The sequence below is a fragment of the Lates calcarifer genome, linkage group LG11, assembly GCF_001640805.2.
Source record: "Lates calcarifer isolate ASB-BC8 linkage group LG11, TLL_Latcal_v3, whole genome shotgun sequence".
In the NCBI taxonomy this organism is placed as follows: domain Eukaryota; kingdom Metazoa; phylum Chordata; class Actinopteri; family Centropomidae; genus Lates; species Lates calcarifer.
Window position 1 is genome coordinate 2,157,987 of NC_066843.1, and position 20,407 is coordinate 2,178,393.

The 20,407-nt window shown below is 42.4% G+C and overlaps 1 protein-coding gene across 1 annotated transcript in view; it reads left to right on the top strand.

The window, feature by feature from the left end:
• Positions 1-20,407, top strand: part of LOC108888584 (glutamate receptor ionotropic, NMDA 2C-like) — a 52,804-nt gene that overhangs the window by 18,013 nt on the left and 14,384 nt on the right. The window contains 3 exon segments of the mRNA XM_051074165.1: positions 10,360-10,961; positions 14,014-14,128; positions 18,468-18,679. Coding sequence (XP_050930122.1) covers positions 10,360-10,961; positions 14,014-14,128; positions 18,468-18,679 — 929 coding nt within the window.

Sequence of the window (20,407 nt, forward strand, 5' to 3'; positions counted from 1 at the left end):
ATCTGTGATGAAGCAGGTCCCACAATTTGCCTTTAACAGTTTCATTTAACTACTGCTACAGCTGTGAAATAAATGTAGTGGAAATATCTGAGTAAAGTCCAAGTGTCTCAGATTTGTGGTGAGTATAGTACTATTGTATTTTTAACTGTTGTACCATAAATCATCCAGCAGATTATGATACACGTCCACAGGGTCACAGTAGATTCGACTTCAGAGTTCTTGGCCATTTGTTGTCAGGTGTTAAGTGTTAGAGACGCATGGTTTGATCTGTACTTGGAATATTCAATAAACTGCTTCAGAGCCTGCAGCACGAGACTGTGGTGGTAATTACAGCCCTTAAAGCAAAAGTGAAATCATTTCAGTCACAATTCCACTCAAGGTGCAGATTTATTTTCCTGGGAGCAGTCAAATAATCACACACAAGCCCACACGTATAGTAATTTCAGTGCTAATTACATCAGACAAAATGAGCATTAAGTAGATAGACTGGCACAATCTGTCCTTTTAAAATGATTTAATGATCCAATAAATATTAAAAATACCAATCTGCACAGGCATCGCATTAAAGCTGCACCAGGTTCAAGAAGTAAGAAATGAATTAAGGGCTTTGTCAAGGTCAAACATAAAAGCATAAATCCCTCAAATGTTCTTTCTGTTGGTAATAGGTATTGGTATGAGCGCTATATGAAGCCCTAACTCTCAGGTAAGGTAAACAACTGAAGAGGGTCTTGTGAAACAACAAGCCATTACGCTGCTTTTACAGTTGAAGCTCGGAGGTTTAGCAGAAATGATCCATCTATAGGAGCAGTAGCCACAAAAGCCTCAGCCACAGAGACGAATATAATCCTTTCAAAATGGCTTTTTTCTTGTGACATTTCAGTGCGTCCTGCATCACACACTACAGCAGAGCTGGCCATCACAGGATAACATTACATGTTGACAGATACAGTTTGAATCCCTGCAACATGAGTCTGTCAACTGATGATTTTTATAGATTTAAGGCAAAGTAAATTTGACACAGCAGCCGTTTTACTAGGAAAAAAGTTGAGCTAACGTTTATATTTACATATTCTATATATATTTTATATATTAGTATATATCCTGTAGGGTTTTTTGCTCTTTTGTTTAATTAAGAGAGAAACCTTGTAAAATTAAAATACCCGCAAACTGTATCTCATTCAGAATGTATGAAAAAATGAATGGTTCAAGAACAGACCCCTGTGGGACACCACAAGTAACTAACACCACATCACATACCCACATATTTACATTTACACAATGTTTCCAATATGTCACTGAAATTAGAGTCGTTTGAATATCTGCCATAATGAGATAAATGAATAAGTGAGGCATTATGACATAAAGTATCAAAACTAGACCACAAGAATTAATCGATGTTCAAAAATTAAGCATCACAGTACCAGGTTTTTTAATCCATTATAAAACCGCCTTTCAAGTATTTTTGAAAAAACAGAAAAGGACAGAGAGACTTGTAAATGCAAAATGATTTTAAAAGACTTTTTTCCTCAATTTTGAGAGAACTGGTGACAATTCTGGTCAGAAATAATCTGGCAAATATGAGAGTAAGAGGTTGAAAAAAAACGGAGCAGACCACAGCAGCTGCTGGACTCAGTGGAGTCTGGTGTTTCTGGTTAAACAAAAAGAATCTTAATCCATACAGTTGTCAGACACTTCTAATAACGATCTGAGTCTGTGGCAAAAACAAGCACTTTAGTGGACTTTGATGAAGATGATGGCCCCATATGATTACAATGAAGCAGCTGTTTGCAGTGGCCAGGTACACAGTTCTTGATCAATGCTGCACTGATTGCAAAGGTCTTTTAAAGATCCTTTAGTAAGGCATGCGTTCTTCATAGAGGATACTATGTTTTTCCATGTTGAAGAAAACAAGGATGCACTGATAAGACTCCAGTACCTTCCTTAATTCATATAGGTCTGTAAACTGCTCCCCTGTCAGCTGCATCCATTTCAGAAACCACGTTGGGTGATCTTGCCACCAGCATGGCTTCTCGAGGGTAATAAAAGAGATGTCACTCAGCAGTTAATGCCTCCTGCTGCTCATTTACACTCTAACTATTCTAACTTGAGGACAGTAACAGCAACTCAATCTTGATAAATCACAGAATAAACACGTTTAAGAAATAAGCATAATGACGAAGCCTGGCAGCCGTTAAAATGAATGACTGCTTTTCATCCAGTAATTAGCCAGTGAAAGAAGTTGAGACAATTAATATGTGCCATGAAGTGAATGCATTAAAAAGCCTTACAGAACAGTGAGTGCATGCATTATTAATATGGATGGTCTCAGTTGGAAACCAACCGTAATCTTCTGCTACCCACTGAGGTACTGAGCCTCTGACTGACATGCACACCTCCATGGCTCACATGATAATTTCACATTTTTAAGTAATTTGTTATGGTCTTGGGCCCCCATGCAGTCAACGCTCTACATGTGGTTTTGCATACATATTGGACATGAACACTTCTCCACTGTCAGGACACCCACTAGTTCCCAAAGCTGAAACTCTGCCTGAGAGACGTGTTTGATGGTGGCTGAGAGTTGGTCTGTTTTCAGATCCAAAATAAAGAAATTGGTGCAGACATGTGCACACAGGATCGCTGAGCCCACTCTACCACCCATCAGAGCCATGCTGCCTCCGTTCACAAAGAGCTGCCAATAGCAGGCTGTGGGGAAGAAGAAAGCGATGTCTGTCAGCATGTCTCAACATCCAAGGGACCGCTATAGATTACATCACACCGAGGGAGCTGGAGTAGTGGCATTTTACCTCTGGGATCAGTCTATCCAGAGTAATTATAGAGGAGCATATCACAGGATCCAGATGGCGGAAGTCCAGTTTTTTTTTTTACAAGTGGAAAACAATGGGCTGACACATCGTATAAATTCAGTGACAGTCCCAGATAGAAAATAAAAATCAAGGTCCTGAAACATCAATAAGAGTTTGTTCTGTCCGTCATTATACTATCATGAATACTGGCAGTAAAATCATCTTTCCAGTAGACAGATTTATCTTCAGTCTAATGCACAAAAACTAAAGGCGTTATCAGAATGCAAGAAGTCACCTAATTATAATTTAACTCGTCATCTATTAATATTTAAATGTAAAAATCTCCACATGGAAGTCATGTTCCAGAGGTACGGAGATGATTTGGGTCCAATCGCCTTCTCAATAATCAGGGACGCCGCCCGTCGATTGATTTATGGGACGCTGTCAAAGGCAGTCAACAAGGCAATAGAGCTCATTCATTTTTCATACGTTATCACTGAAAGCCAAGAGTTTGATCTTTCTGAAAGTGACAGCATAAAATTAGGTGATAAACCGATTCCTGTCCTCGGGACATTTCAGTTTGTTGATTGGCAACATCACATTATTCTCATCATTCTCTACCTGGATGAGGAGAAAACAGGAAATAAAGACAAGCAACTCAGCCAGAGAAGGAACAAATGTTGAGATGAAAACTACGTAAGTACGGAAGTATTAAGCAAAGTTCATTCCACTAAAATATTGCTTATTCATGCAGCTATAGAGTAAGACTCATTCAAGCTAGCAGCCATATGTCCACCTCAGATGGACAGCAGATCAAAGCTAGATACTTCAGTATTGCCAGCAGATCAGTCACCTCCCACTGGCCTGCTTAGTGTGCAAACAGGGGATAAATCAATAGCAGTAATCATGGCTGACACACATGGCTGCGAAGCGTGTGAAGCCCAAAAAAGCTGAACTTGCACCTGGTTTAAAAGCTAAAATATACACAGTACAGCACAGCTCCAGCAAGTCGTCGAAACTAAACAAGAAAACAGGTCATTTGTTATCGCTGTCTAAAACCATCCATCATCCATTAAAACAAAGATTAATGTGAGCATTTTCTGATCTGTCACCTCTTTGTTTAGCACTAAGCCAAGTTTATGGATCTAAAACTATTTCAGTCAGAGTTACCATTAAAGTGATTATACAGCACGTCAGTTAGGAAACGGTGTTTTAACAGGGAATCCTTCCTGCCGTCGTCCTGACCACAGCAGTTTTGTGACAGTGTGGTTGGGAGGAGCTGTGATGAACTAATAAAAACACACACTGATGTCCTTCAGATGTAATTACACACACAAGGCGGCTGATGTAGTTTTCTACTTTTCCTCTCATTATGCATTTAGTCCAATATCCTGACCTGAAACTCAAACATCCTTTGAAGCATTCATTCTGCGGTCTGACAGATCACATCCTTCATGCCACAGTGCTGTAAGTGAACAAAATGTAAGTCAGACACGAGCAAAACCTGATTGTCTTTGCAGGAACATAAGCCCGAGGCTTTTCTCAGAACTAGAGCAGTTCTTTTTTCTCTCTCTCTGCTTTCACTACGTCCTGAACTCACTCACTTTTTGAAACCACTGGCACAGTTACAGTGTAACCTGTCTAGACCGAGGCAGAGCGGTCCCACGTGTGATCTGGTTTAGGCAACACGGTGGCTGGTATAACTCAGGGAGAGATCCAGTTTTTGGTAAAATGTCAACACAAGTCACTGCAGACTTTTTCTGTGTTATACAAAGACCCAGATTTTTTCCTAAACTTACAAGTGCTGTAAGCCCCTAAACATGACCATAAAAAAGCTTATTAATTCAGCTGCTATGAGCAGATACTGTCAGGCAACAGATAACACACAGTATTTTCTTGTTATGTAGATCCTCAAAAACAGATTTGCTGCTGTAAATCAGCTTTCTAGAAACGTAATATCCATGTTCATACATGGCGTTAACATGCGTCTTGGGTGATCTAATCACAAATGACACAATAAGATCTGATTGTTCAGACTACATTCAGAGGTAGTAGTATATACTGAACACAATATTTACCGGGGCAGCCCCGATCATCTTCCAATCATCATCGTGAAATCGGCTTGAAAATCAGCTCGATTATCTTGCAGCATGTGCCCCCACTTTACCTCACAGTCTCAACGACGTCTTAAGATTTCGGGAAGACCACAGAGATATATTACGAGTCAAGCATCTTGGGAAGAACACACAAAGGAACAGAGCCAACACATTTGGTCTTAGCAAACAGAAATGATGTACGTTTTTATCTGTGCATAGATCCGATCACAAGTGGTCACTTGAGACGAGAGTGGAGACGCATTCTAATGCAAAGCATGAGCTGACGTACGTCCAGTCGCTATCAGATCACCCAAGATACATGTTAACACCAAGTATGAACAGGGCCGTAGGAGACAGGGCTGCGTAGGAACCAAAGGTCTGAACATCTTTTATCTCTGATTCTGTCCTTGACAAGTGGTAATCATCCATCATATGTGCATCACCTTTTGTTTGAGTGTAAAAATATAAGATAGTCCAGTTAACTCTGATGTTGAAGCTGGATAATCCAAAGGTCATACGTAAATTTGATTTCTTCTTTGTTTAACTAATTTATGTTGTGCTTTTTTTTAATTACTCCATACCATGTTAGTACAGGTTTGAATGATTAAAATCTAAATGTGAAACTCACATAAAGTTATTTTGTGAGATATTTTAATTAGTTGGCTTTTGAACTTTGGAACTGCAGGTGAAAATTATTCAATCCTCAATGATTTCTCTTCATTTTCTTGAGTCACATGCAGAGAGAACATCGATGCTGATTTGCGTACTGTTTTAATCTCGCTCCACCATCTATACAAAGCCTCCAGCTTTGTGAGAAATGGCAGATGACCAGAGAGTTGTGTGTGTCTGTTCCTGGTCGCCGCTCAGGATCTATGTGACGTCAGGCAGGACGGGAAGGCGGTGCCAGGGCACTTCCTGCTGCGCGGCGGAGGCAGACATATGTCGCAGCAAAGAGCGGTGGCCAGAAGTCGCTCTTCATAGAGGGGCGGAGAGGGAGAGGGAGATGGCTGCAGCTACTGGGGGACCAGGGGAACCATACACCACTTTCTGTTCCATATCTTCAGTGCTAATTTCATCCACTGCCAGAACACATTTGCCTTAATGCATCACTTCCCTGTGGCCTCAGTCCCTCTGAGCCGGCTGACTTTAATCTCCTGTTTCCTTTACATCTGTGGATGCATTCCAAGTCTATCAATAGGCATCACCGACCTGAGTCATTCAAATAACCTTCAGCTATTAAATGAGTGTTTTAGAGCAAGACTGTAGTGTATTAGAAAAAAACAGTTGGTTTCAGTGACATGGCCACCACTGCTGTATAAACAGCTGTGGTTCAGAGATAATCACTGCTTTACACGCTCATCTAACTCAAAGTTTCACTGCATCTCACGACTAATCTTCATGCTGCAAAGCTTTCAGTCAACTGGACGTTTCAAGATTTGAGTGCTACACGTTCGACAAAATGTTAAAGGGTTAAAAAGTTCAAGTCGACCGCGTAGACCAACGCAACATTTTAATCTGTATCTGTAAACAGAGACAACTTTCTATTTTACCCTTGTGAATGTAATCTCAGCCTTGAGAAGCTAAGCTTTCCACTCAATGGCTGTAATCTTCTTTGGGACTGTAGACTATTACTGTGAGCTTCTGTGAACAACACTGTGGAAGTGCAGCTTACTGACTGAACAGAGTCATGGTTGACGACCATTTACAAATGCCCTGTTTATAATCTGACATACATTACCCATAGTGATGGCCAATATGACCATATATACTGTGAGATAACAGAGCTTTGTCCACCAGTGGAGATTTCACTGTACATCGTGGACATTTTGGACTTGGAGGATTTCTGAATTATTATGCAGAATATTTTGGAATTTGTTTAAATGAATTAGTCCAAAACAGATTAAAGGTTTTTCAATCTGTTTTGCCTACGTCTGGACATACGTGTTAAACATTAACTCAGGTGCAGTACTGAGCAGGAACAGTGAAGCCAGCCACCATGAACAACTGCTGCGATGTAATCCAACGTCAAAGTCCGTCCACTACAGTGCTTGGTTTTGTTATGTGTCTGACAACATTATGGACAGGATTCCTACAGAGACAGAGCTTTTTATTAAAACTGGAAACATCACTATACATCACTACCAGACTCCATTGACAACAAAAATAGAATATACCTTAACTTTCAGCATTTCCTGCAGCAGTTTCATTACATTTAGCACATATTTAATGATGGCAAATATTTAAATGATCATATACTAACTGCAGATCCTGCTGGACCACACAAACCAAGAGGGCAAAATGTCTTGATGAATCTAAAGCAAGTGCAGTTTCCTTTGACTTAGCATTCATAGATATAATATCCATCACTGTTTCTATTAGCCAACTGTGCAAAGCCGAGAAACACATTCTTGAATTTGTTGAACAGGCTTCAGATCCTCTTAAGGACTGGTGGTGGTGTGGTCATAACAACATAAGGCCACAACATGGAAAAACACGGGCACATTTAGCCGACTGCACCTGTAACCACACCCAGCAGTGATATCACAGTGCACCAACACACCCTGCAGTGCTCCTCTATGTTATAGACAGCTGGAGGTCAGCCAACATCAGAGTCTGGTGACTTCTGCATTTGTCCAATTCATCACATTGAGAGAACAAAGACCAAAGAGACAGATTTTTTTTGGAGAGAGTTCAGGGAGGAAGTGGGCTGCAGCCAGGATGAGGCTGTGACAGCAGGCTTTCTGCCCCAGCCTCTGAGAGGGGCCTGTTCTGAAGCGGCATAAACACTTTTGCCTGCATCTGCCAACTGGAAAGGTGATCACTTCATATTTCATTCTCTGTAACCGATCTCAACTGTTTCATTTCATTCCCTACAACCATATGCCTTGGACAGCTCTGTGCATGCTCTGCACACTAACGGGGCGGTCGTGACTTCAGGCTTTGAGCTGCTGCTGAGCCTGTGGTAATGCCCCGGGCTCATTTGGACTGTGCTATCAGTCTGCTCTCTGCTAATTGAACTGTTGAGATTGTAGTTTGCTGGGCGCTTGACTCTGATAGACCCATGGGCTGGTAAGCATGTGCGAGGCATACAGAAACACTAGACTGACACCTTAGCACTTGTCAGGGAACAAACTGATCGCTGCGCCGCTGCAGACGCAGGTACAGGCAGCGGCACGTACAAGAATATACGGCGGTAACGCTGACAGATTTGCTGTGGGACGGTGAGGGGAAGGAGAAAATGAGTAGATTTATACGATCTTCTCAAGCTCCTCCGTGACTAACCTGCATAAGATCCCTGCACACAGTATGGATGTATCCAGCCAGCCGGCCTCCAATGCAGTCTAATCCATCTTAGTCCACTGCAGGTCCCTTACACTGAGCAGAAACCAATTCTTAGTAAAGACGCTGATAACCGAGTGCCATTTATATGAATATTAATGAGTAACATATGAATCCAGCCATTTTAAAGTAAAAGGTTTTAATGTAATGAATTAAAATGACAAATAGACATTATTTCTTCTTTACATTCACAGTGGTTTAATCACAATCCACACACTGTGGGTCGGGCACCTTCTCTTCCAATGAATAAATTAATAGTAAATCAAAAGCTATGCATGAAAGACTTCTTTATTACACACAGCTACTTCACTGTTAGAGGATATAAGAAGTCTGAGGAGACAAGGGCAGTGACAAGTGAAACAAGACAACAGAAAAAGAAAATATTTTCAGGGGCACGAGCACGGACAGTCAGAGGCACAAAGTCAGTGGATTTAGCCGTGACGTCTGAAATCGTAAGATGCTCATACATCACAAGACCGCTGAACTTCTCTCAAGGACAACGAGGAGACAGGCTGAATAAGATAACAGGCCTGTTTGCAGTCTCAGGACGCCTGGCCCCTACACTTTTTTTCCCTCTCTCTGAGGTCCTGGTGCTCGGGATAGAGTGGTTTTTCCCCAGAGAAGGAGAGGGTCAGGAAGAGGCCACCTACCTATCAGCCTGACGAAGGCTTTTTATAACATGATCACACCAGAGTTAAAACATGTATTTCTACTTCTGGAGTAAAAGAGGCAGAAAAGTTTTTTTTAAAGTCAGTTTCAGATCAATTTCAGGAATAAAATCACATCTCATCATTAAAGCTCTAAAAGAATAATGAACACTGTTTATATACTCACACACTAACGTCACACTACTACAGATGGTACAGGATTTAATGATGATGTTTGTTTTGCACAGGAAAGATGAGGTGGAGTAATTGGAATCTGCTGAAGAATCAATAACCCCTGTTGAATCTAATGGCTCTAAATGCAGAGTAGAATCAATCCATCACTGTCACATTAATTATCATACCTTAGAATAATTACTGTGAAGACATGAGATCATGGTTGAGACGCCTGCTGGCCTCTTGTATTTCAGTATCTTCTTCTAATTAGGGATCCGTTATAAAGGAGTCTGAGTTGTAACTAATGGATTTATTGACGCTTAATGAATTGATTTTTAATGCTTTATGTAAGAGTCATCACTTCTTCATCAGCAAGAGTTAGTAAGTCTGCAATTTAAAATCTGAAGAAGTCATTAATTATGAATGTTTCTAAATGATAATTAGTTGTCATTTTTTATTAACCTCCTGATTAACATTTAAAACTCAGATTAATGGATTCATTTATTTTATTAATCATGAATGGCCTTTTACAGATATATTTGTAAATGACCTACAAACCTTTGGCTTATTAAAAAGCGAAGAAACAGATGAACCTCTATCAGTATGAAGCAGAAGTAAATTACTTCAATGAGTTTATTCCTCATTTCCCATAATCACCTTCACTTTTTGCTAATTTGACCTTAAAGTAGCGCCTTTGAATAAATCTATATAAATGTTCTGTCACTGCATTTCAAAACTCTCAGAGCTGTAGCTTTTGTTTTGTGCTTTAAAAAAGTTCATATTCACAGTAAACAGCGTGGGCTTTTTGTGTGTGAGCAGAAAAGCCTCATTCGCAGCTCAAGGTCACTGCATTTGAAGAAAAGAGAAATGAAAGCAGGAGCAGGCGCTGGCCACAGTGATAGTGCCATCCCTCTGAATTTGCAAGTATGGATGACGGCCAGTGTTTGCGCGGCAAAACTAAGACATGTGCGTTTAAGTGATGAATTGGTCTGCAGCTCCTGGAAGAGCAAAATAAAGCAGAACCACTTAGCTCCTGTCACAGCTGCACTACAGACCCTAGTGGTTCAGCAACTCACTGCTGTGTGTGTGATTTGTCTGAGTATAAATGATGTGTGTGTGTTCTCATGAGGCGTACGGAGGGTCCTCCACAGATCCCAGTGCACGTTAAACAAATTCAGTTAAGATGTGTTCATTTCGCTGGTTATTCAGGAGTAAACTGCATGCGGCGGGTTAACTAACCATAAAGGTCTTCATGTGTGTTCCCTCCCCTGACGCCATGCTTTCCTCTTCCTCCAGGGCGAAGGCTCCAACTTCCTCCAGCTGGGCTCCTCCATCGAGCAGCAGATCAACGGCATGTTCAAGGTGATGGAGGAGTACAACTGGGACAGCTTTGTGGTCATTACCAGCCTCTACCCGGGCTATGAAGCCTACGTGGATTACATCAAGTCCTTCACTGACACCAGCTACTTCATATGGGACCTGCAGGACGTGCTGACCTTCGACATGTCCGCCGACGGCATGAACGACATCAGAGCGCGAAGGCTGCTGCAGCAGATTGACGCCCAGGTGTTGTTGGTCTACTGCTCGCACGAAGAGGCCCAGTATCTGTTTTCCATGGCGGGCGAGGCCGGACTGGTGGGGCCGGGCTACATCTGGATTATCCCCAGCCTGGCTGTGGGGAACCCGGACATCCCGCCGCCCGACAGCTTCCCCGTGGGGCTCATCAGCATCATCACGGACCGGTGGAGGATGAGCCTGAGGAAGAGGGTGAGGGATGGGGTGGCCATCGTGGTGAAAGGTGTGCAGAGCTTTAGGAAACAGAGGGGCTTCATTCCTGAGGGCCACAGTGACTGTCACAACCCCGTCAAGCCTTCAGCTGCTAATGACACTCTGTTCAGGTGAGCCAAGGAAAATTTAATGCAAATTTTAGTTGATTTTCTCATATTTTAGTAGGAAGCTTCTATTTTCTGATCTCCTCCTGATTGTATTTGCTGGTGTTTGATGGTGTTTGCTTGTTTGGTGGCAGTAACATCCATCCCCAGGGAGAGCAGCACAATGCATCCATGCATGTTAGACGAAGAAAAGGAGAAGCTAGTGGCTACAGATTGTTCTCCAGCCAGAGACTGCACTCACATTCAGTGAAATGGTCACCAGGGCCATGTGGAGACAGCGCTCATAAGTGGCAGGAGTGAGTTACAGAGTGGAAGTTCTTCCCAGGGAAACAACTTTGCAGTGACTTGCTGTTAATGATCAAACATTAAACGTGAGAAATGAGGCGTCGTAGCTTTAGACTGTCTCATGTGTACTTTATGGTGACTTGTTTGTTGTGTACAATCATAAATTAGACACTGAGGATAATGTTTTAATTTTAAATTGAACCACTGAGTATTATAAAAAACAAACCCTTAATGTGACCAACTGTTCCAGCAACTGTGCAAAAATGAGCCAAGAGCAACCTTCAAAACAATCAGGTGTAAGAAAATAAGCTTTCAGTCACTTCCCTTGTAAAACAATGGCTTTCCACACACAGCGTGACGGGAATACAGAACGCGAACATGCGAGATATTTGCCTGCAAATATACAGAAGCTGACGCTCCACTGCAGCCAGCTGCAGACATATTTTTTAGGATGTTTGTGGGACAGTTTGAGGTCCTGCTGGGGATTCGACCGCTGCATCTGAGGAGGCAGGGGACCAACTAAATTCAGGCTAATTCCAGGGAAAGTTCATGGTCAGGAACAGAAGAAATGAATGCTGCAGTTTCTATGTCCCCATCATCAAAACACAACTTCTGCCTTCACTAGGACGGTCTCTATCTGTCACTTACAAAAACAACAAATCCTTTTTCTGCAGAGGACACTCTTTATCGTCTTCCAGCTTCTTACTTGTCTAATGTTTAGGATCTATAGATGAATGATGTCTGATGGTCAGAGGTCACATTGGGAATAACTCCCCTCTTTAATCTCTGATATATCATGAAGATGCAGCAGTAATCGGCTCGCACTTACATCTCTGGGACTTGGCAAAAAGAGGTCAACAGTTGCTTATTTATTCATGACTTCCCATCTGTTTGGTGTTGTGGAGCACGTTTTATGGCGACTGTCAGTCTCCCAAACGGTGTCCTCTGCCGTCTATCTCACACCATCCATCTCTCGCAGCGAGCGCTCCCCTATATCTCCTGGAGACTGACGGACGAGGGCGTGGCTTCTTTTGCCCAAAAGAGCAATCTGATGCCATCTGTGCCGCGGGGCACGGAGGAAATCCTATTTTGTTAGAAAAATGTTTTAATCAGCGAAGGGAAGAGCCGGGGAAAAAACCCTACTCCAGCCTCAGCTTTTGGCTCATATAAGCCAAGGTCATTCAGGGAGACTGGAGTGCGCCGTGTGGAAATGTGTGTGTGTTGTTATAGATGGTCACCAAGGGGCTGCTAACGGGACACAAGCATCATCACACACTCCTCTTGCATTATGAAACATCACTCGCTCCCTCTGATGTCACAAGTCATTTTTCTTTGGCGCTCTGCCGAGCCGCAGGGGACACAACTTTTCCTTTTGTAAACCCAAACTGGCCATGAACACGCGGAAACGCTGAACATTATCTGATGCTTTGATACTGTACAGCCCTCGCTCCTTTTAGGCTTCCTGAAGCCAGCAGGCATGATTTGAGTAGCAGCAGCTCTCGTCACATAACGTGAAGGTCGGAAAGATAGAACAAAGCACTTTCTATTAGCTGTATAGTCGTCGCCTCTCCTCCTCACAGCCAGATCAAACATTAACGTCCACCCTCGCCTCTCACTTTTGTCCTCACTTGATTGGAGATTTTTTTTTTTTTTTTTCCAAGTAAGCTCTTGATAATGAGTCGGCTCACCTGTTAATGGGATTATCGCAGATTACCAGATTAAATAGGCTTTTCACACAGACCCGGCTGAAGGCTATTCTCCTCCCAGCAGGATTTCAACACCTCTGCTGGAGTGACGGATGAGGTGAGAGAGCAGCGCCACAGGTCTAATATAACAGGAAGGAGCGATGAAACAATGAAATCAAAGGAGACAGAAAAGTGTTTCCTGCATTGTACAGCAGCAATCAGACACTCGGCGTCTCTGTGGTGTCGACCGTTTACAAACAGAGAGCAGCTGTGATTTCTCTGCACCATTATAAGACAACTGTGACATTATTCAGTTCATTTGAAATGTTTTCCTGAACCCAAAAACACTGTCTCCACTGTGGCTGAGTGCAGCTCACTGTGGGAACTGTTGGGTTTTTTTAATCCAGGGTCTGGACCTTGTGCCCTGAGATACTGTATGCTGTGATTTAGTGCTGTATGAATAAAACTGAATTGAAAGTGAATTAGTTGATTAATCGATTAACAGAAAAATAATCTGCAGCTGTTTCATATTTGATTGTCAACATTTGAGCATGTCACTGTAATCTCTGAGAAGCTGCAGGAGGCTTTTTTATTTTATGATGAAGATGAAAAGAACTGTTGCAGCCCTACAGGTGAAAACATTTAAAACATGTGGAGCATGTTTATGAAATTTATGGAAGAGAAATAGTTTTTTAAAAAGCTGCAATTTTTCCTAAGAAAGAATTACGATGTATTTTCTCACTATTCTGCCATAAAGTGGCTCAGTGGCTCATATTTATGATTTTGGTTTCTGTTTCTCTCAGCTCAGTCTTTTCGAGAAACATCAGCAGGTTTTTCACGTCACAGCAGCAAAGTACATTTCCAACAGACCAATGTCTTTAACACTGATCCATGGGAGAAGTTCAAGCTTCTCAGCTGTGAGGATCTGCTGCTTTTCTTTATCTCACGTGACATTAAACTGAATATCTTTAAACATCTTTGAGGACTTTAACAGTACAGCCAGCAGTTTGATGACAGGTCACAGAAAATGACGTCTTTTTGTTTTTAAGTCATGTTTTTAAATCATCCTTTTCTTCGTGTCTCTACAGGCACATGTTGAATGTAACCTGGGAACACAACGACTTCTCCTTCAACAGTAACGGCTACCTGGTGAATCCGGCCATGATAATCATCACTCTGGACAGAGAGAGACAGTGGGACAAGGTGAGCAAGATGAGAAAACAGAGGAGCTGCTCTGTGTCTTTCTCTGACGTCGTTCTCTGCATGCTAACATCAGAGTGATTTCATACATCACTGCTCTCTTTGTAAAGACTGGTTAGAAGAGTCAGAACTCCACTGATACCAACGAACCACCTAATGAAGGATCATCTGCTAATCACACACACCAGCAGTACTACTTTCAACACACACCCCTCTCCCTCTCTCTCACTCCTACCCTCCAAAGATATTAAAGAAAACCCACACACACGCTGTCGTCAGGGTACTTTGCCGCAGCGCGCCGCCTCATTGACTTGTTTGGAGATTGAAACATTAATTTAACCACAGGGGGTGGATGTGATGTGGACACCAGACCGGAGGGAGTTCACTTCCTCCACTGGTTGAATAGAAGGTGTTTAGTTAAACATCACGCTCAAAGTAAACAGCCGCAGGCGTTTCAAAGCTAATTATGTTATATTGATGTTTTTCTGGTGCTACTTCCTATTAATTTCCAATATGTCACAAAGGCTCTGAGCTGATGAGAAGCTGTGATGGTGAAAGAAGCAAACAAACAGTTTGACTATGTAAACAGACGGAGGCCATTTTGTCTATGAATCAATCCCTCAGCCTGTGATATTTGTGAAAACAAAATACTTTGCATTTTGGTGAATCATTATGTAACTATAATTAGTAATATAGACCTGTCAGTGAAACATTAATTCATGCTGAATCAGACAAACTTTACAGATGGAGGCAGTGGTATTCCAGCAGCTCCTGTGTTCTGCTCGGTAAAATTCCTGTTTTTGTCAATGGAGTCTGGTACTGATATATAGAGACACTAAAGAATTCCCAGAATTATCCTTTAACATACAAAACAACTGCTTGAAAACAAAGAAAGGCTTGATGTGAAAAGTTGCCATCAAAGTTTACAACAGATGATGCAAAAACAAGCACTTTAGCTGACGTACTTGACATACTTTGACGTAGACGATCACTGTTTGAGATGGCCTTAAATCAATCAGTCAACACAGAGCTGAAAGCAGGAACAGGTTGCAGAGTGCAGGTAACAGGACGATCTTTAAACTAAAGCTTCTCTCTCTTTCTACTTTCCTTTTCTTTTGTATCCCTGATGAGCTGTTTCTTATCAGAGCTCAGACAAAAGCAGCTTTGTCTTTTCTTCTCTGTCCTGCTGTTGGATGCTCATGTTGAAGGGCATTGTTCTCCCCCCTGCAACACTCCCAGCAGATTCAGGAGGTGTTTAACCGTCTCAGTATCCTTGTCCTCTGTTTTATTCAAAGACAAACAGGAGAGTTGGCTCCAGAAACAAGTGCAACACAGTCTCCTCTAATTTTAAGAAATGAGCACAGACTCTAAAGAGACTGGGATTAAATTGAGTTCAGTGACAGTAACATGGATTGGAGGCGTCACTCGAGGTTTTGGTCGAGTTCAATCAGAGACACTTTCACATAAAACAACACAGACTTTTTGGCCTTAGCTGGGACTTTAACACAGAGTTGGAGGTAAGTGCGTCCCCTCTCTCACCCTCCTCATTCCCACCACCCTGACCTTTCCATAAACCTTTTGTGCGAGGAAAAAATACTTTTCTCGCTCCTTCAGAGCACAACACCGTGCCCACTTCACAAAATTTTCAGCTAAGAGGTGTGAGGCGATACCTTTTCTGTGTTTAACTTTCTGTTGCCTCTGGCACCTGAAAATCAATTCCACTTTCTGATTGCCTTTTTTCAGCCTTCTCATTGTACACGTTGCAGGGCAGAGTCGGTCTGCTATGTATTACCAGCCTCACTCTGACGCGGTGTAGACTGATACCTGATGCATTACACTCGCTCACCATTTTTATTTATTAACCTTAAATCACACAATCCCCTTATCACATGCAGCCGCCGTAATTTGCTTCTTCCCACGAGTCATTGTTCGGCTGCCTCTGCGACTTCCTCCCGGATCTAAAAGTCAAGGTAACTTGGGAAAACGGAGGGAGAGCATGACAAAAGAGGGTGGCGACGGAGAAGAAGCAGCCCTGGGGGAGGAAGGGAAGTGTTCCTGTCATTGCTGTTATCTGGCAGGGCGATACACAGGACTGAAAAGCTGCCGCTCTCTGTTTGTGTATCTGTGACGCACACAAACCCTGAAATTACAGTCTCGACGGCTGAAAATAGGGGTTTGTAAACAGGAAAAAAATAACCTAATTTCACTATTTTCCCAATGGATTTCTTTATACTAGAGAGAGAGTTACCATATATTTCACAAGGGTTTGTAGTGTTTTCAGAGAGCAGCTGCAGGGACATGATTTGAAATTCTGATTGACTTGACTAAACGCCCGCGAGTGGAGCGATGGGTAAACAGCAGAGCTGATCGATACGACCGACAGGAGAGAGAGAGGAGTGACTGAAAAGTCCAGAGAGAATCAGGGTATTTGCACACACCCCCTCCACTTTCAGTTGTTTCATTTCATTGTGACATGCTGTACTGACTGGTGTGATCAGACAGGATTGTCCCCCTTCCTGCATAAACAGCAGAGATTATGTGGGAGGAAAAACATTTTGTCCAGACTGACACTTTTTTTTAAAAGCTCTCCAGGAAGTTAATGACATTTACAGCAGCACAGATGAGTGTTTGTCAAATAAACATGTTAGCAAGCATTTAAACGTTGCCCCAGATACCTCACTGTCACAAGTAAATTGTGAGTGGAATTGATCCATCGACAGAAAAGAAACTGCTCTTCTCATCTCTTATTCTTCCCCTCTGACCATTAAACTGTGCAGATTAAAGACAACTGCCTCCTGTCAAGACTATAGATTATTTTATATCTTAACTGATACACACTTACTGATTTGTGAAAAAAGCAATATTGTGCAGATGATATTTAGACGTATTTATTGTATCTTCAGTAACACAGAAGAACCTAAAGCAGGAGGAGATTGGAGTTTATTGATTAATGAATCACTTTGTAAACACTTTGTTTTCTGACCAATCAGGTTTAAGGTTTTTCTATAAATTATAAATGGAGCAAGTGACTACACAAACGTGCAGTCAAGTTTACATCTCTGTCTGTCAGCCTGAACTAACTCTTTGCTCAGTTTCTGGTCAGGAGTCATTTTCATGGTTTGGTCGAGGCCTCCTAGTCGCAATGTAGAGAAATCTTGATGTGTACAATCATATTTAGATGGTAGTTTTCTGAGCAGTTTGGAGAAGCATGACTTTGATGAGGTGGACACAGGAGTCTGGTTTAAGTAACAGATCCACGACTTTGAGGCTTTATCTCACACTAACCACTGCACAGCTGTTTGTGATATGAGGAGTAAGGACTGTAACTCTGGAAGGTTATTAGAGTTGGATGGATTTGCACCTTAAAAGTGGCTGTAACAAACATACATTAGACAGTAAAACAAATCATTAATACACTGAAATATTGCAGAGTTGATGATATAATTATTTTTGTTAATTACTGCCTCATATTTAAGAATCCTTAAATACTTTCATGGATAATTAATCTGAGTAATATCATTTCAGCATTTACTAGTTACAGGGTCGAGCTTTAAAAAAGATTGAAATCAGTCCAATAAAGTCATCTTCATCAGACTAATCGTACAACATCAACTGTTTTGTCAGTAAAGATCACCTGTGTACATGAGAACAGGTAGTTGATGGTCGAGGTTCTGATTATGGTGCTGTAACATAGAAGCTGCAGGTTCAACCCTCAGAAAGATCATGTTTTCTGAATGTAGCTGTTTCTCATTACTGTCGTTCATTTGCTAAATTATGGCCCCATCTGACTCAGCACAAAGTTAACAATCAGTGGAATGTGTTGTTTTGTTTAACTGGGGTCCGACTGGTCCTCTGTGACCTTCACTCCCTCATTTCACAGTGATTTAAACAGTTCGGAGTCAGAGAGGCACATTCGTGGAACGTGGTGCTAAACAGGTCACGGCTTCTTTAAATAAGTGAGCATGAAATGTTTAATTCCAGATCTTGATTATGTATTCAGCTTGCCTGAACGCTCGTTTCCCCACAACATCCAATTAAAATTAGCTAACTGGTTATATAGCAGGGGGCGGAATTGCTTTCATTGTGTTAGATGTGTAATTGCACTCTCTACATCCCGGTGACCCAAAAATCAATTTCCGCTAAACTGTCTACGAAGTAAAACTCTCCTCTCTGCACCGGGTCCAGACGCACAAATCAAAGATGTGCAATAGCATAATGTACAGTTAGAGCACTGGAGATAAGTGTATAAAGATTGGAGGTGGTTATGGGGTTATGCTCTTTAGTTATTTAGTAAACAGCAGCATGCTAACCATCTGTTTCTTCTCTCTCCTGACTCCCTCAGGTGGGGACCTATGAGATGGGGATCCTGCAGATGAGATACCCCGTGTGGCCGCGGTACGGCTCCTACCTGGAGCCGGTGTCGGATTACAGGCACCTGACGGTGGCCACGCTGGAGGAGCGGCCCTTTGTCATTGTGGAGGCGGTGGACCCTGTAACTGGCACGTGTGTCAGCAACACTGTGCCCTGCCGACGACAGTCCAACAAGACGGAGGCGTGAGTGATCCGCCCACTCAACACTGTTACAGCCAAGGAGAGCACACACTGAAAAATATCTCACAATACGCAGTGTGTTGTGGTACTGTCATACAGGGATCTCTCAATCAAAACAATAGCAAAAGACGCAGTTTAACGATGACATGAAGCAGCGTGGGGTCATGGGAGTCAGTTTCCCTCAGTTAGGGTTACTTCAGCGTCAGTCGTTCAGGAGGTTTTTACCAGGAGCTGAATTATCCGCAAAAAAACATTTGGGTTAATGGACACAGGTCTGGTTGTTTTCAGACTTTTTAAAGCTGAAGTTCCATATTACACCTTTAAAGGAAGCAGAGCATTTTAAGATTCTCTACAGTCTGTCTGCTTTTACTCCGTCAGTATTCTCACATCATTTACTGTTAGCCCACTGTGAGCAGACCCTCTTAAGTCAAAGAAACCATCTTATGCAAACCCACTTTATATCACTGTAAAGTCCCACATGCACTCTCACATGTTAACATGCACGGTTTAATTGATTTTGTATCTAACTTGAGAGTGCCATTAGGTACAAGATTAAGAGGCTCTTCCCCTGCCATTAGCTCAGGCACGGCTTCTTATCACTCAATGAGGTGAGATACACATTAGGCTGCTTGGCCGGAGTGCAATATCCCAGGGATCACCCCGTGACCCAATCAGGGAAATATATGTGCTGCATGGTAGGGTATCAATTAGACGGGACGATTAGGCCACGTCATCAATCCTGAACACCTAGAGACTGATATTGGTGTTCATTAGCAGGGGAGAGAGGCACCGGCCATTATCCATTACTGACAAAGGTGTTAACGAGGTGAGCGGGACAGAAGATGAGGATCACGTCCCTTCAGCGTTATGGAGCACCGTGGTGCTTTATCGCTCATGCTGACCACATCGCTCTGCCAGTGGTAAAAAAAAGTGCAGAATTCCCCTCGTTGGACAATGGAACGTTTTCACAGAGCTGCACAAAAATTCAAGGCAGGAGCAGATAAAGTTGATGAGACATTCAATGAAGCAATCAGCACTTTGGTCAGCTGGAGGTGAAACACTGACCAGTGAAGGTTACAACGAAAGATCTTTGTGTTTAGTCTTTGTGTTGTTGCTCATTTTTCCTGGATAAGTGACTAAACCATTAATAGTTCATTAAAATTCAACCAGTGTTAATCATTTAGAATAAGCATTATATGATACTAACAACAAACTAATTGAAATTAAACATATCTTTGGTGTTTCTAAAAGCCCAATTTGTTGGTGTTTCAGTCAAACAGAGAATCGTGTCCCTAATCCTCCATAGAGAGTCTCCTTTCCTTCTCTGAGTCTTCCCCAGCAGCCGTCAACATGCCCACAACTCAGACCCACATCAGCGCTTCCTAACCGTCCGTCATCGCTCATGCAGCTTTTCCATTTCAGCACCTTTGCCATACGTTCGACTTGCCCGGCACACCATCTGTGTAGTTCCCTCATTTGTCCTCAGAGAGACCTGACAAACAGACACCAGTGCCTGGCTCAGACTTGACTAAAGTAGCCCAAAGCAGTTAACACGAGCTCTTCCCTTTGAGTCAGACATGTTCTCCAATGGGATCAGAAAAAATCTCAAGCTCACTTCCTCGCTTGCCTTTGAAGTGCAGGCAGCCGGCTCTCCCTCAGAGTGCACTGCCGGAGATTAATTCAGAGATAATGCCCTGGTGAAGGGTAGTATTGACCTGGGAAGATAATGTC